Source organism: Salmo salar, chromosome 17, assembly GCF_965601325.2.
Source record: "Salmo salar chromosome 17, fSalSal1, whole genome shotgun sequence".
In the NCBI taxonomy this organism is placed as follows: domain Eukaryota; kingdom Metazoa; phylum Chordata; class Actinopteri; order Salmoniformes; family Salmonidae; genus Salmo; species Salmo salar.
Genome location: NC_138307.1, coordinates 27586408 through 27603552, shown reverse-complemented (window position 1 = coordinate 27603552; position 17145 = coordinate 27586408). Strand labels below are relative to the sequence as shown.

The 17145-nt window shown below is 38.7% G+C and overlaps 1 protein-coding gene across 3 annotated transcripts in view; it reads left to right on the top strand.

Annotated features, from left to right (window-relative positions):
• The window catches only part of LOC106575969 (sex comb on midleg-like protein 2), a 53799-nt gene that overhangs the window by 11872 nt on the left and 24782 nt on the right, over nucleotides 1-17145 (top strand). For all 3 annotated transcript variants that reach the window (XM_045699508.2, XM_045699505.2, XM_045699506.2), the window contains exons 3-9: nucleotides 2374-2476; nucleotides 2575-2658; nucleotides 2753-2823; nucleotides 3519-3753; nucleotides 10308-10396; nucleotides 10758-10866; nucleotides 11053-11187. In XM_045699508.2, the coding sequence (XP_045555464.1) occupies nucleotides 2455-2476; nucleotides 2575-2658; nucleotides 2753-2823; nucleotides 3519-3753; nucleotides 10308-10396; nucleotides 10758-10866; nucleotides 11053-11187 (745 nt within the window). In that variant the 5' untranslated portion in view covers nucleotides 2374-2454. The remainder of the gene's footprint in view (nucleotides 1-2373; nucleotides 2477-2574; nucleotides 2659-2752; nucleotides 2824-3518; nucleotides 3754-10307; nucleotides 10397-10757; nucleotides 10867-11052; nucleotides 11188-17145) is intronic.

Genomic DNA, 17145 nt, shown 5'->3' with positions numbered 1-17145 from the left:
CAGTCTTCAGCCTGGGTCATGTTATTATTCTGTCTGTCTGGAGGGTTCAGTCTTCAGTCTGGGTCATGTTATTATTCTGTCTGTCTGGAGGCTTCAGTCTTCAGCCTGGGTCATGTTATTATTCTGTCTGTCTGGAGGCTTCAGTCTTCAGCCTGGGTCATGTTATTATTCTGTCTGTCTGGAGGCTTCAGCCTGGGTCATGTTATTATTCTGTCTGTCTGGAGGCTTCAGACTTCAGCCTGGGTCATGTTATTATTCTCTCTGTCTGTACTGTCTGGAGGGTTCAGTCTTCAGCCTGGGTCATGTTATTATTCTCTCTGTCTGTACTGTCTGGAGGGTTCAGTCTTCAGCCTGGGTCATGTTATTATTCTGTCTGTCTGGAGGCTTCAGTCTTCAGCCTGGGTCATGTTATTATTCTGTCTGTCTGTACTGTCTGGAGGGTTCAGTCTTCAGCCTGGGTCATGTTATTATTCTGTCTGTCTGGAGGCTTCAGTCTTCAGCCTGGGTCATGTTATTATTCTCTCTGTCTGTACTGTCTGGAGGGTTCAGTCTTCAGCCTGGGTCATGTTATTATTCTGTCTGTCTGGAGGCTTCAGTCTTCAGCCTGGGTCATGTTATTATTCTGTCTGTCTGTACTGTCTGGAGGGTTCAGTCTTCAGCCTGGGTCATGTTATTATTCTGTCTGTCTGGAGGCTTCAGTCTTCAGCCTGGGTCATGTTATTATTCTGTCTGTCTGTACTGTCTGGAGACTTCAGTCTTCAGCCTGGGTCATGTTATTATTCTGTCTGTCTGGAAGCTTCAGTCTTCAGCCTGGGTCATGTTATTATTCTCTCTGTCTGTACTGTCTGGAGGCTTCAGTCTTCAGCCTGGGTCATGTTATTATTCTGTCTGTCTGGATGCTTCAGTCTTCAGTCTGGGTCATGTTATTATTCTGTCTGGAGGCTTCAGTCTTCAGTCTGGGTCATGTTATTATTTTGTCTGTCTGGAGGCTTCAGTCTTCAGCCTGGGTCATGTTATTATTCTGTCTGTCTGGAGGCTTCAGTCTTCAGCCTGGGTCATGTTATTATTCTCTCTCTCTGTACTGTCTGGAGGGTTCAGTCTTCAGTCTGGGTCATGTTATTATTCTGTCTGTCTGGAGGCTTCAGTCTTCAGCCTGGGTCATGTTATTATTCTGTCTGTCTGGAGGGTTCAGTCTTCAGCCTGGGTCATGTTATTATTCTGTCTGTCTGGAGGGTTCAGTCTTCAGCCTGGGTCATGTTATTATTCTGTCTGTCTGGAGGGTTCAGTCTTCAGCCTGGGTCATGTTATTATTCTGTCTGTCTGGAGGCTTCAGTCTTCAGCCTGGGTCATGTTATTATTCTGTCTGTCTGGAAGCTTCAGTCTTCAGCCTGGGTCATGTTATTATTCTCTCTGTCTGTACTGTCTGGAGGCTTCAGTCTTCAGCCTGGGTCATGTTATTATTCTGTCTGTCTGGAGGCTTCAGTCTTCAGTCTGGGTCATGTTATTATTCTGTCTGTCTGGATGCTTCAGTCTTCAGTCTGGGTCATGTTATTATTCTGTCTGGAGGCTTCAGTCTTCAGTCTGGGTCATGTTATTATTCTGTCTGGAGGCTTTCAGTCTTCAGCCTGGGTCATGTTATTCTGTCTGTCTGGAGGCTTTAGCCTGGGTCATGTTATTTGTAGAAAAAAGGTTATGTCTGTTTTTTTCTATGCATTGAACGAATCTTCCTTTTATCTACCTCCTTTTACTACTTTGGACGTGACTAAAAGCCACACCTTTCATGTCAGTAGAAGTTGTTCAAGGTGTCCTAACTCATCTGTATGGGCTAGTACAAGAGCATGGACTCCAGTCTTACTGTACTTTGGATAAAAGTGTCTGCTACATGGCATATATTACTGTACCGTCCACAGCCATGACAGCTGTGACCTCATCACTTCTCCAAATACTCTTTGATCTTCAGAAGCCTGCATGGTCCAGAGTCCTAGTAAATTATTCCACTGTCTGTCAGTGATGGAATCAATTTATGGTTTTCATTCCCTCAGAATGCGTTCATCGTGATTAACGCTGGTCCTTTTCCTTCTGTGTCCTGTTCCCAGCTTCTGCTGCTTTAGTTGCTGTGGCAATCAAGATGATCAAAAATTCCCCTCCATTTCAGTTGTTGCTGTTAGATATTTCTCCAGTAGATGTTTCTTTGTGTGTACTCTTGCTGAAACAAGCTGTGGATATTGATTTTGCCTGCTGTACCAACCTAGAAAGAGGGCCCCGCCTAACTCTACTTGTCTTCCTTGTTTAAAAGGTATCTTGACCTCAATGGAACTTCCTGGTTAAATAAAGGTTAATAAATAAATGTCTCTCTCTGTGTATCTACTCTAGGAACTCAGCACCGTGTCGGTAGTGGCACATTGACCGGTCTGGGGTCCCCTCACCTGGCACCTGGTGGTACCATCGGTCAAAATGGGCCGAACACCTCAGAAAGGTCATAATTTTTTTAATAGTTTTGTGTTGGATTGGTTCTATTATTTTCTATTCTACTCTAAAGTGTATTGATAAGAGGTTGAATTGTCTCCTTTTCAGAGCCAAAAGAAGAGAGGAGGGAGAAACCTGAGAGAAGTAACCCCTCTCCGGGAACCGGTCCCCCCTCTTTGGATAAATCTAGTGGTATTAAACATGTTTCCTGCAATGTTCTTCTCTGTCACAATATAGTGTAACCTAAGATTTCCGATAGTATTAACTATGCCCTTTGTTTTGCCAGAACCGTTCAGTTGGGAGGAGTACCTTAAGGAAACGTCATCCACAGCCGCTTCTCCCAGCTGTTTCAGACAGGTAGATATGACCTAGTAACTACAACACTAAGGGCTGCTTTAGGAAGTGCTTTTTGACTTGTGTCCAATCCCAAATCAACCCCTAACCACCCCATGCATTCCTAGATCTGAGAGTATTAGAAAAAGTGTCAACAATTTGGTAACATTAGCATAACATTAGGTTTAGATAAAACTCTGCCTAACATAACATTAGGTTTAGATAAAACTCTGCCTAACATAACATTAGGTTTAGATAAAACTCTGCCTAACATAACATTAGGTTTAGATAAAACTCTGCCTAACATAACATTAGGTTTAGATAAAACTCTGCCTAACATAACATTAGGTTTAGATAAAACTCTGCCTAACATAACATTAGGTTTAGATAAAACTCTGCCTAACATAACATTAGGTTTAGATAGGGAAAGAGGGATACCTAGTCAGTTGTACAACTGAATGTATTCAACTGAAACGTGTCTTCTGCATTTAACCCAACCCCTCTGAATCAGAGAGGTGCAGAGGGCTTCCTTAATCGACATCCACGACTTTGGCGGCCGGGGAACAGTGGGTTAACTTCCTTGCTCAGGGACAGAACGACAAAATTATTATTTTTGTCCGGTTACTGGCCCAATGCTCTAACCACCCAGGCTACCTGTCGCCCCATATAAGCAAATCATTCCATTATTGACTGATCCATTGTCCTCCTGTCTCCCCCAGTCCCGTTTCCCTCCCAGTAATGACTTCAAGGCTGGTATGAAGCTGGAAGCCCACGACCCTCGGAACAACACGTCCATCTGCATCGCCACGGTGATGGGTATGATGGGTACACGTCTGCGTCTCCGTCTGGACGGGAGTGACAACACCAACGATTTCTGGAGACTGGTGGACTCCTCAGACATTCAGCCTATAGGGACCTGTGAGAGGAAAGGAGACATGCTGCAGCCACCTCTGGGTAAAGGCGGCACTATATCCTGAAATGTGCTACATAGAAATAACATATTATAACATAACATATTATCGCATATAACATATTATAACATATCATATAACATAACATATTATAACATTGCATATTATAACATATAATTTTATAACATATTATAACATATCATATTATAGCATATTATAACATAGCATATTATATCATAGCATATTATAACATATTATAACATAACATATCATATAGCATATTATAACATATTATAACATAACATATCATATAGCATATTATAACATATATTATAACATAACATATTATAACATAACATATTATACAATATCATATAGAATATTATAACATATTATAACATCTCATATAGCATATTATAACATGACATGTTATAACATAACATTATAACATCTCATTTAGCATATTATAACATAGCATATTATAACATTACATCTCATATAGCATATTATAACATAGCATATCATATAGCATTATAGCATATTACAACATAACATTATAACATCTCATATAGCATATTATAACATATTATAACATAACACATTATAGCATATTATAACATATTATAACATAGCGTATTATAACATAACACAACATATCATATAGCATATTATAACATAACACATTATAACATATTATAACATAGCATATTATAACATAACACATAACATATCATATAGCATATTATAACATATCATATTATAACATACAATATTATAACATACCATATTATAACATACCATAAAAACAAAGAGTCTCACACTCTATATGTATAATCTCCTAGTAATTTATTGGGTAAAAAATGAATTACTGTGAGGTTATACATGCAGTTGAATTTGGAAATTTACATACACCTTAGCCAAATACATTTAAACTCAGTTTTTCACAATTCCTGACAATTAATCCTAGTAAGAATTCCCTGTCTTAGGTCAGTTAGGATCACCACTTTATTTTAAGAATGTGAAATGTCAGAATAATAGTAGAGAGAAGGATTTATTTCAGCTTTTATTTCTTTCATCACATTCCCAGTGGGTCAGAAGTTTACATACACTCAATTAGTATTTGGTAGCATTGCCTTTAAATTGTTTAACTTCTTACATCTAGATCTACATCAACCCCGTTCCACCAGCGGAACCCCTAGCCAACAGCCAATGGGATCGCATGGCGCGAAATACAAAAACAACTAAAATACCACAATTAAATTTTCTCAAACATACGACTATTTTACACCATTTGAAAGATAAACCTCTCCTGAATCCAACCACGTTGTCCGATTTCAAAAAGGCTTTACAGCGAAAGCAAAACATTAGATTATGTTAGGATACCACCACAGCAAAAAACAACAACACAGCCATTTTCCTAGCAAGGACAGCCATTTTCCAAGCAAGGGTAGCCGTCCAAAAGCACAAAACCAGCTAGAATTATGCACTAACCTTTGACGATCTTCATCAGATCACACTCCTAGGACATTATGTTAGACAATACATGCATTTTTTGTTCCATCAAGTTCATATTTATATCCAAAAAACCCATTTTACATTGGCGCGTGACGTTCAGAAAATTTATTCACCCCAAAATTTCCGGTGAATGGGCGCCATAATTTACAGAAATACTCATCATAAACGTTGACAGAATATATAACAATTAATTAAAGAAGTATAGATGAACTATTCCTTTATGCAACCGCTTTGTCAGATTTCAAAATAACTTTACGGAGAAAGCACATTGTTCAATATTCTGAGTATTGAGCCCCAAGCTATTCAGTTAGCCGTCCAGCCACGGCATCCACAAAATGCTGAAATACGTTAAAAATATTATCTTACCTTTGCTGATCTTCGGCTGAATGCACTCGGAAGGTCTCCCACTTCCACAAGAAATGTTCATTTGTTCGATAAAGTCCATAATTTATGTCGAAATAAATCCATTTTGATGGCGTGTCCAGATCACCATTCCAAAATGCATCTATCCGACAAAAAGTTATGAAGTTCCCTCAGCGTTTGTTTCTTGTCAAACCATGTTCACAATCAATCTTCAGGTTGTTTTTAACGTCGAATTTCGATAATATTACAACTGGACAATAGCAGATTCATTACAGAAGAAAAATAAAAATGGCTAGCCCTACGTGAGCGCGCACGAGGTAAGTCAATGACACCAGGTCGACCACTTACTGTTCCGGGTATTATTCAATCAAATTGCATTGTAGAAGCCTCAAACAAGGTTCTAATGACTGTTGACATCTAGTGGAAGCCTTAGGAAGTGCAATATGACATCACAGACACTGTAGTTTATATAGAACATCATTTGAAATGACTACAACCATGTGAGGTCAAACTTCCTGATTGGATTTTTCTCAGGTTTTTGCCTGCCATATGAGTTCTGTTATACTCACAGACATCATTCAAACAGTTTTAGAAACTTCAGAGTGTTTTCTATCCAAATCTACTAATAATATGCATATCCTACCGTCTGAGTAGGAGGCAGTTTAATTTGGGTACGTTTTTCATCCGGCCATGAAAATACTGCCCCCTATAGTGAAGAGGTTAACTTGGGTCAAATATTTCGGGTAGCCTTCCACAAGCTTCCCTCAATACGTTGGGTGAATTTTGGCCCATTCCACCTGACAGAGCTGGTGTAACGGAGTCAGGTTTGTAGGCCTCCTTGCTCGCATACGCTTTTTCAGTTCTGCCCACAAATTTTCTATAGGATTGAGGTCAGGGCTTTGTGATGGCCAATCCAATACCTTGACTTTGTTGTCCTTAAGCCATTTTGCCACAACTTTGGAAGTATGCTTGGGGTCATTGTCCATTTGGAAGACCCATTTGCGACCAAGCTTTAACTTCCTGACTGATGTTGCTTCAATATATCCACATCATTTTCCTCCTTTATGATGCCATCTATTTTGTGAAGTGCACCAGTCCCTCCTGCAGCAAAGCACCCCCACAACATGATGCTGCCACCCCCATGCTTCACGGTTGGGATGGTGTTCTTCGGCTTGCAAGCGTCCTCCTTTTTCCTCCGAACATAACAATGGTCATCATGGCCAAAAATTCAATTTTTTTCAATTTCTGTTTCATCAGACCAGAGGACATTTCTCCAAAAAGTACGATCTTTGTCCCCATGTGCAGTTGCAAACCGTAGTCTGGCTTTTTTATGGCGGTTTTGGAGCAGTGGCTTCTTCCTTGCTGAGCGGCCTTTCAGGTTATGTCGATATAGGACTCGTTTTACTGTGGATATAGATACTTTTGTACCTGTTTCCTCCAGCATCTTCACAACGTCCTTTGCTGTTGTTCTGGAATTGATTTGCACTTTTTGCACCAAAGTGCGTTCATCTCTAGGAGACAGAACACGTCTCCTTCCTAAGCGGTATGACGGCTGCGTGGTCCCATGGTGTTTATACTTGCGTATTATTGTTTGTACAGATGAACGTGGTTCCTTCAGGCGTTTAGAAATTGCTCCCAAGGATGAACCAGACTTGTGGAGGTCTACAATCTTTTTTTCTGAGGTCTTGGCTGATTTCTTTTGATTTCCCCATGATGTCAAGCAAAGAAGCACTGATTTTGAAGGTAGGCCTGGAAATACATCCACAGGTACACCTCCAATTGACTAAAATTATGTCAATTAGCCTGTCAGAAGCTTCTAAAGCCATGACATAATTTTCTGGAAATTTCCAAGCTGTTTAAAGGCACAGTCAACTTAGTGTATGTAAACGTCTGACCCCCTGGAATTGTGATAGAGTGAAATAATCTGTCTGTAAACAATTGTTGGAAAAATTACTTGTGTCATGCACAAAGTAGATGTCCTAACCGACTTGCCAAAACTATAGTTTGTTAACACAACATTTGTGGAGTGGTTGAAAAACGAGTTTTAATGACTCAACTGTATATGGATGGTGTGACTCTCTTTGTTTTTATAGCTTACCGTTTATTCACCGTTAGTCAGCACCTCTACACTAAATCATTTTCTCTGGGTGTGCCCCAGCTCATGCTTTTTATTTAACATATTATAGCATAACATATTGTAACACGTTATAACAACATATTATAGCATAACACATGGCGTAACATATTATAGCATAACACATAGCGTAACATATTATAGCATAACGCATAGCGTAACATATTATAGCATAACATATTATAACAACATATTATAGCATAACACATAGCGTAACATATTATAGTATAACACATAGCATAACATATTATAGTATAACACATAGCGTAACATATTATAGCATAACACATGGCGTAACATATTATAGCATAACATATTGTAACACATTATAACAACATATTATAGCATAACACATAGCGTAACATATTATAGTATAACACATAGCATAACATATTATAGCATAACACATAGCGTAACATATTATAGTATAACACATGGCGTAACATATTATAGCATAACATATTGTAACACATTATAACAACATATTATAGCATAACACATAGCGTAACATATTATAGTATAACACATAGCATAACATATTATAGTATAACACATAGCGTAACATATTATAGCATAACACATGGCGTAACATATTATAGCATAACATATTGTAACACATTATAACAACATATTATAGCATAACACATAGCGTAACATATTATAGTATAACACATAGCGTAACATATTATAGCATAACACATAGCGTAACATATTATAGCATAACACATAGCGTAACATATTATAGCATAACACATGGCGTAACATATTATAGCATAACACATGGCGTAACATATTATAGTATAACACATAGCGTAACATATTATAGCATAACACATAGCGTAACATATTATAGCATAACACATGGCGTAACATATTATAGCATAACACATAGCGTAACATATTATAGTATAACACATAGCGTAACATATTATAGCATAACATATTGTAACACGTTATATCAACATATTATAGCGTAACATAAACTCAGCAAAAAAAGAAACGTCCTCTCATTGTCAACTGCGTTTATTTTCAGCAAACTTAACATGTGTAAATATTTGTATGAACATAACAAGATTCAACAACTGAGACATAAACTGAACAAGTTCCACAGACATGTGACTAACAGCAATGGAATAATGTGTCCCTGAACAAAGGGGGGGTCAAAATCAAAAGTAACAGTCAGTATCTGGTGTGGCCACCAGCTGCATTAAGTACTGCAGTGCATCTCCTCCTCATGGACTGCACCAGATTTGCCAGTTCTTGCTGTGAAATGTTACCCCACTCTTCCACCAAGGCACCTGCAAGTTCCCAGACATTTCTGGGGGGATTGGCCCTAGCCCTCACCCTCCGATCCAACAGGTCCCAGACATGCTCAATGGGATTGAGATCAGGGCTCTTCGCTGGCCATGGCATAACACTGACATTCCTGCCTTGCAGGAAATCACGCACAGAACGAGCAGTATGGCTGGTGGCATTGTCATGCTGGAGGGTCATGTCAGGATGAGCCTGCAGGAAGGGTACCACATGACGGAGGAGGATGTCTTCCCTGTAACGCAAAGCGTTGAGATTGCCTGCAATGAATGACAACAAGCTCAGTCCGATGATGCCGTGACACACTGCCCCAGACCATGACGGACCCTCCACCTCCAAATCGATCCCGCTCCAGAGTACAGGCCTCGGTGTAACGCTCATTCCTTCGACGATAAACGTGAATCCGACCGTCACCCCTGGTGCGACTTGTCAGTGAAGAGCACTTTTTGCCAGTCCTGTCTGGTCCAGCGACGGTGGGTTTGTGCCCATAGGCGACGTTGTTGCCGGTGATGTCTTGTGAGCTCCTGCCTTACAACAGGCCTACAAGCCCTCAGTCCAGCCTCTCTCAGCCTATTGCGGACAGTCTGAGCACTGATGGAGGGAATGTGCATTCCTGGTGTAACTCGGGCAGTTGTTGTTGCCATCCTGTACCTGTCCTGCAGGTGTGATGTTCAGATGTACCGATCCTGTGCAGGTGTTGTTACACATGGTCTGCCACTGCGAGGACGATCAGCTGTCCGTCCTGTCTCCCTGTAGCGCTGTCTTAGGCGTCTCACAGTACGGACATTGCAATTTATTGCCCTGGCCACATCTGTAGTCCTCATGCCTCCTTGCAGCATGCCTAAGGCACGTTCACGCAGATGAGCATGGACCCTGGGCATCTTTCTTTTGATGTTTTTCAGAGTCAGTAGAAAGGCCTCTTTAGTGTCCTAAGTTTTCATAACTGTGACCTTAATTGCCTACCGTCTGTAAGCTGTTACTTTCTTAACGACCGTTCCACAGGTGCATGTTCATTAATTGTTTATGGTTCATTGAACAAGCATGGGAAGCAGTGTTTAAACCCTTTACAATGAAGATCTGTGAAGTTATTTGGATTTTTACAAATTATCTTTGTTTCTTTTTTGTTTATTATAACGTAACATATTATAGTGTAAAATATTATAACACATTATAACATATGTTAATAAGACATTATAAAGTGTTGTACTTGCTTATAACAGAAATAAGCAGCAATATATTCTAAATCTTTAACTTGTTCTTTGAGTTGTCTTTAGGCTTCAGAATGAATGCCTCCTCGTGGCCTATGTTCCTCCTGAGAACCCTGACTGGAGCAGAGATGGCACCAGCCACAGCTTTTAAAAAGGTCAAGAAAGAAAAATGGAACATTTCACATTGGACCATAAAGCTGCACTGTAGTGTATTGATTTACTGATCAATGATTGTAGTGTATCAATGATTTACGTGTGTGTACATAAACAGATCTGTCTGGTCTGGACTAACAGAGAGTTCTCTGTGTGTGTATATAAACAGATCTGTCTGGTCTGGACTAACAGAGAGTTCTCTGTGTGTGTATATAAACAGATCCGTCTGGTCTGGACTAACAGAGAGTTCTCTGTGTCTGTATATAAACAGATCTGTCTGGTCTGGACTAACAGAGAGTTCTCTGTGTGTGTATATAAACAGATCTGTCTGGTCTGGACTAACAGAGAGTTCTCTGTGTGTAGGAACCCTCCAAGCCCTCCCAGAACCTCTTTAAACCTGGGATGAAGCTAGAAGCAGTGGACAAGAAGAACCCCTACCTGATCTGCCCGGCAACCATCGGAGAGGTCAAAGGTAACAAGATCTTTTTTTTATTTAACCCACCTTTACCCCATCTCTTTGGAGGACAACTTTATAAGTGTAACTCTATAATGTTTTTTATTTCCTATAACACTATTGTTCCTTTGTCCCCTATTTGCTGTCTGGTTGATGTATCTCCTGCTACGTCTTACTGTTTGTTATTGTAATCTTTATTTTTAGGTGATGAGATCTTTGTGATGTTTGACGGCTGGAGAGGGGCCTTCGACTACTGGTGCCAGTTTGACTCCAGAGACATATTCCCTGTAGGATGGTGTTCTCTGACCAGGCACAGCATCCAGCCTCCTGGCAACTTCTGTGAGTACCTCAACCTCACCACTAGAGGACAGCAGAGCCCTGCTTTCTGATGCTTTTGGCCTGTCTGTCTGTCACCACAGGGTGCTGCTGGCCCAGGGTTTTTTTCTGAAGCTGCCTAAATGAGCAGAGCTGGATGAGAAAAACAAACTATTTCTTTCTGCGAGGATTTCGCTGGCTGTTTCCCCCTATTTCCTGTGTTCTTTCCGGTATATTTGACTAAAATACAACCAGTAGGTTTACTACAGTTAGTACTTTTCCACAGGTAATAATATTCCTTAATGTGTTCCACAGGTAATAATATTCCTTAGTGTGTTCCACTGGTAATAATATTCCTTAGTGTGTTCCACTGGTAATAATATTCCTTAGTGTGTTCCACTGGTAATAATATTCCTTAGTGTTTTCCACTGGTAATAATATTCCTTAGTGTGTTCCACTGGTAATAATATTCCTTAGTGTTTTCCACAGGTAATAATATTCCTTAATGTGTTCCACTGGTAATAATATTCCTTAATGTTTTCCACTGGTAATAATATTCCTTAGTGTGTTCCACTGGTAATAATATTCCTTAGTGTGTTCCACTGGTAATAATATTCCTTAGTGTGTTCCACTGGTAATAATATTCCTTAGTGTGTTCCACTGGTAATAATATTCCTTAGTGTTTTCCACTGGTAATAATATTCCTTAGTGTGTTCCACTGGTAATAATATTCCTTAGTGTGTTCCACTGGTAATAATATTCCTTAGTGTGTTCCACTGGTAATAATATTCCTTAGTGTGTTCCACTGGTAATAATATTCCTTAGTGTGTTCCACTGGTAATAATATTCCTTAGTGTGTTCCACTGGTAATAATATTCCTTAGTGTGTTCCACTGGTAATAATATTCCTTAATGTGTTCCACTGGTAATAATATTCCTTAGTGTGTTCCACTGGTAATAATATTCCTTAGTGTGTTCCACTGGTAATAATATTCCTTAGTGTGTTCCACTGGTAATAATATTCCTTAGTGTGTTCCACTGGTAATAATATTCCTTAGTGTGTTCCACTGGTAATAATATTCCTTAGTGTGTTCCACTGGTAATAATATTCCTTAGTGTGTTCCACTGGTAATAATATTCCTTAGTGTGTTCCACTGGTAATAATATTCCTTAGTGTGTTCCACTGGTAATAATATTCCTTAGTGTGTTCCACTGGTAATAATATTCCTTAGTGTGTTCCACTGGTAATAATATTCCTTAGTGTGTTCCACTGGTAATAATATTCCTTAGTGTGTTCCACTGGTAATAATATTCCTTAGTGTGTTCCACTGGTAATAATATTCCTTAGTGTGTTCCACTGGTAATAATATTCCTTAGTGTGTTCCACTGGTAATAATATTCCTTAGTGTGTTCCACTGGTAATAATATTCCTTAGTGTGTTCCACTGGTAATAATATTCCTTAGTGTGTTCCACTGGTAATAATATTCCTTAGTGTGTTCCACTGGTAATAATATTCCTTAGTGTGTTCCACTGGTAATAATATTCCTTAGTGTGTTCCACTGGTAATAATATTCCTTAATGTGTTCCACTGGTAATAATATTCCTTAATGTGTTCCACTGGTAATAATATTCCTTAGTGTGTTCCACTGGTAATAATATTCCTTAGTGTTTTCCACAGGTAATAATATTCCTTAATGTGTTCCACTGGTAATAATATTCCTTAGTGTGTTCCACTGGTAATAATATTCCTTAGTGTGTTCCACTGGTAATAATATTCCTTAGTGTGTTCCACTGGTAATAATATTCCTTAGTGTGTTCCACTGGTAATAATATTCCTTAGTGTGTTCCACTGGTAATAATATTCCTTAGTGTGTTCCACTGGTAATAATATTCCTTAGTGTGTTCCACTGGTAATAATATTCCTTAGTGTGTTCCACTGGTAATAATATTCCTTAGTGTGTTCCACTGGTAATAATATTCCTTAGTGTGTTCCACTGGTAATAATATTCCTTAGTGTGTTCCACTGGTAATAATATTCCTTAGTGTGTTCCACTGGTAATAATATTCCTTAGTGTTTTCCACTGGTAATAATATTCCTTAGTGTGTTCCACTGGTAATAATATTCCTTAGTGTGTTCCACTGGTAATAATATTCCTTAATGTTTTCCACTGGTAATAATATTCCTTAGTGTGTTCCACTGGTAATAATATTCCTTAGTGTGTTCCACTGGTAATAATATTCCTTAGTGTGTTCCACTGGTAATAATATTCCTTAGTGTGTTCCACTGGTAATAATATTCCTTAGTGTGTTCCACTGGTAATAATATTCCTTAGTGTGTTCCACTGGTAATAATATTCCTTAGTGTTTTCCACTGGTAATAATATTCCTTAATGTGTTCCACTGGTAATAATATTCCTTAGTGTGTTCCACTGGTAATAATATTCCTTAGTGTGTTCCACTGGTAATAATATTCCTTAATGTTTTCCACTGGTAATAATATTCCTTAGTGTGTTCCACTGGTAATAATATTCCTTAGTGTTTTCCACAGGTAATAATATTCCTTAGTGTGTTCCACTGGTAATAATATTCCTTAGTGTGTTCCACTGGTAATAATATTCCTTAGTGTGTTCCACTGGTAATAATATTCCTTAGTGTGTTCCACTGGTAATAATATTCCTTAGTGTGTTCCACTGGTAATAATATTCCTTAGTGTGTTCCACTGGTAATAATATTCCTTAGTGTGTTCCACTGGTAATAATATTCCTTAGTGTGTTCCACTGGTAATAATATTCCTTAGTGTGTTCCACTGGTAATAATATTCCTTAGTGTGTTCCACTGGTAATAATATTCCTTAGTGTGTTCCACTGGTAATAATATTCCTTAGTGTGTTCCACTGGTAATAATATTCCTTAGTGTTTTCCACTGGTAATAATATTCCTTAGTGTGTTCCACTGGTAATAATATTCCTTAATGTTTTCCACTGGTAATAATATTCCTTAGTGTGTTCCACTGGTAATAATATTCCTTAGTGTTTTCCACTGGTAATAATATTCCTTAATGTGTTCCACTGGTAATAATATTCCTTAGTGTGTTCCACTGGTAATAATATTCCTTAGTGTGTTCCACTGGTAATAATATTCCTTAGTGTGTTCCACTGGTAATAATATTCCTTAGTGTGTCCCAGCAGGATTGTCCTTCCACACATTGCATTTGGGTCTAGTTTGCTTGTAAAAAGTCAAGATTATATATATATATATAATTTTGTATTACATTTTTTTTGACAGGTTAAGATCATTTTCTGTTTCAAGTAAATCATTGTAAATATATGATTGTGAGCTTCATAATATCTTCCTTAATGTGTTATCTGTTTAACACTCTACTGCACACAACCTTTTTGCCCCCATATAGTTTTTTTTTATTCCTACACATGACAATATGAGATGACATGTCTGTAAACAAGCCAATGAGGTGCAGAAGTTGGTATGACGTATCAATTGGGGGAGGGACCTTCTTTCAGGAAGCAGAGCGACCTGAGTGCATGGTGTGAGTGAAGGGTACAATGCATTTCATTATTTTGCATGTTTAAATAGAGACAATCAAAAATATGTACTTGTGTAGGAACCTCTACAGGAGAATATTTGATAGGTTTTAAACATTTGGTTTTTATATTTATTCAAAAAAATGAAATGTTATTTTTGTTGCCTCAGGGCAACGTTGTGCAGTCGGGCTACTTTTCATTTTGCCTCAGGGCAATATCATGCTCAATGAAAGACATTGATGGCCGTGGACAATGTTTTGGCCAACATATCCACTGACATTCACAGGCAGTGGACACAGAGACATTCCATTCTAGCCTAATCTGATAGAGAGGGCCGTGGACTTTAGGACAATGACGGCTAGGAAGAATGGGCCCCAGAATGTAGTTTATGTGCAACTTGTATTTTCTAATGAAAATAGTGCTTCTACGCTCCCCTTAATCTGTTGTTGGTCTTAAACATTAGTTTCAAGTTCTATTCTGTCTTTTTTTAAATCAATTTTTTTTTCAATTATTGATACATTATCAAAAAGCATAAAACTTACCAAAAAATAGTATGAAATATTTGTGGTAATGAACAACCAAATGGTGTGCAGTACAGGGTTAATCCTTCATCAAGTCTTAGTGGCAGCTGCTGTTGATTGTTAATGCTGGAATACTACATGTAGCTGTATTGTTCATACCTATTTGTTCATGTCAAGCTGTGACCAATTATTGTTCCTTCTCAGCATACCACAGGGTATGTGTTGCTTTTAATAACCCTTTGATTGGTAAACCCTCTTAGTAAGGCTGATGATCAGTAGGCCTTTATTTCATCTGTTGTACACAGACTTCCCTTGGGTTTCTTCAATTCCTCAACTTGACCCATTTTTCACATAAATCTACCCATTTCTTAAATAGTTTCTGGTTATTTTGAAGTAATTTGTTCTTAACACCAAACAAACTAAAATAGAGAAGTAATTAACTCTTAATTCCATGACAAATGAAAGGGGTTTAACACAACGTTGACTCACCTGCCAATCATTTTAAATGTGTGTGTGTGAATAATTTCAGCTCAGACACACTTTCTTTCAGTGCAGGAAGAATGTTGTTTTGCCTTATTTAATAGAGCCTGATTACTAGCCAGGGCCTGATTACCAGCCAGGGCCTGTCATCCCTGCTACAGTACTGTATGGTAGTTTTGATAGGTTTTAGCATACACAAAACATCCAGCAGTCTTCTATACTCCACACTATCTATCACTTTACTTAGAGAGTCACAACAACTCTCCCAGTACAGCTTCATGATCTCTTGTGCTATAAAGCTCCATGCTGCTCTCTACAGCTCCGACAGGGGAATTGATATGGATAGCATTAAGACTTCTGACAGAGGTTGTATCCCAAATAGCCCCCTATTCTCTATATAGTGCACTGGTCAAAATGAGTGCACTATAAAGGGAATAGGGGGCAATTTGGGGTATAGTCTGTGACTGATGGTGGTAGTTATGTGTCTTTCAAACTGGCCTCAATCTGGTCCTCTTCCCTCGAGCAACTGGCATGTTTACAACTCTCTTCCTGTGTTTATTGTGTGTGTGTGTGTGTGTGTGTGTGTGTGTGTGTACCACGGTGTGTGTGTGTGTGTGTGTACCACGGTGTGTGTGTGTGTGTGTGTGTGTACCACGGTGTGTGTGTGTGTACCACGGTGTAGGTGCAGAGAGGATATAGTATGACGTGGAGATGGATGCACCTCTTCACTCAGCAGAACTTTAACAGTTAGGAAACACACACTTCCTCTATCTCAGTATCAGTAACAGTCAGTCTGGTGGGGGGTTTACTACCACCTTGTTCAGGCCAACAGCTCACATTTCTCTGACTGAAAAAAGTATTTATCAGGCTTCAGATTTCTATCTCTTTTGCTATGTTTTTTAAAGATGCAATATGCAGAAATCGCTCTGCTATTTCCTGGTTGCTAAAATTCTAATAGTTCTCCTGATTTCAGTTTGTTCCAAAACAACCAATACATGGTACAATGATTCTCTACACTATCTAACGAGCTGTGAGTAGAATCATTGTATCGTCTAACGAGCTGTGAGTAGGATCATTGTATCGTCTAAAGAGCTGTGAGTAGAATCATTGTATCGTCTAAAGAGCTGTGAGTAGAATCATTGTAATGTCTAAAGAGCTGTGAGTAGAATCATTGTATCGTCTAAAGAGCTGTGAGTAGAATCATTGTATCGTCTAACGAGCTGTGAGTAGAATCATTGTATCGTCTAAAGAGCTGTGAGTAGAATCATTGTATCATCTAAAGAGCTGTGAGTAGAATCATTGTATCGTCTAACGAGCTGTGAGTAGAATCATTGTATCGTCTAACGAGCTGTGAGTAGAATCATTGTATCGTCTAACGAGCTGTGAGTAGAATCATTGTATCGTCTAAAGAGCTGTGAGTAGAATCATTGTAATGTCTAAAGA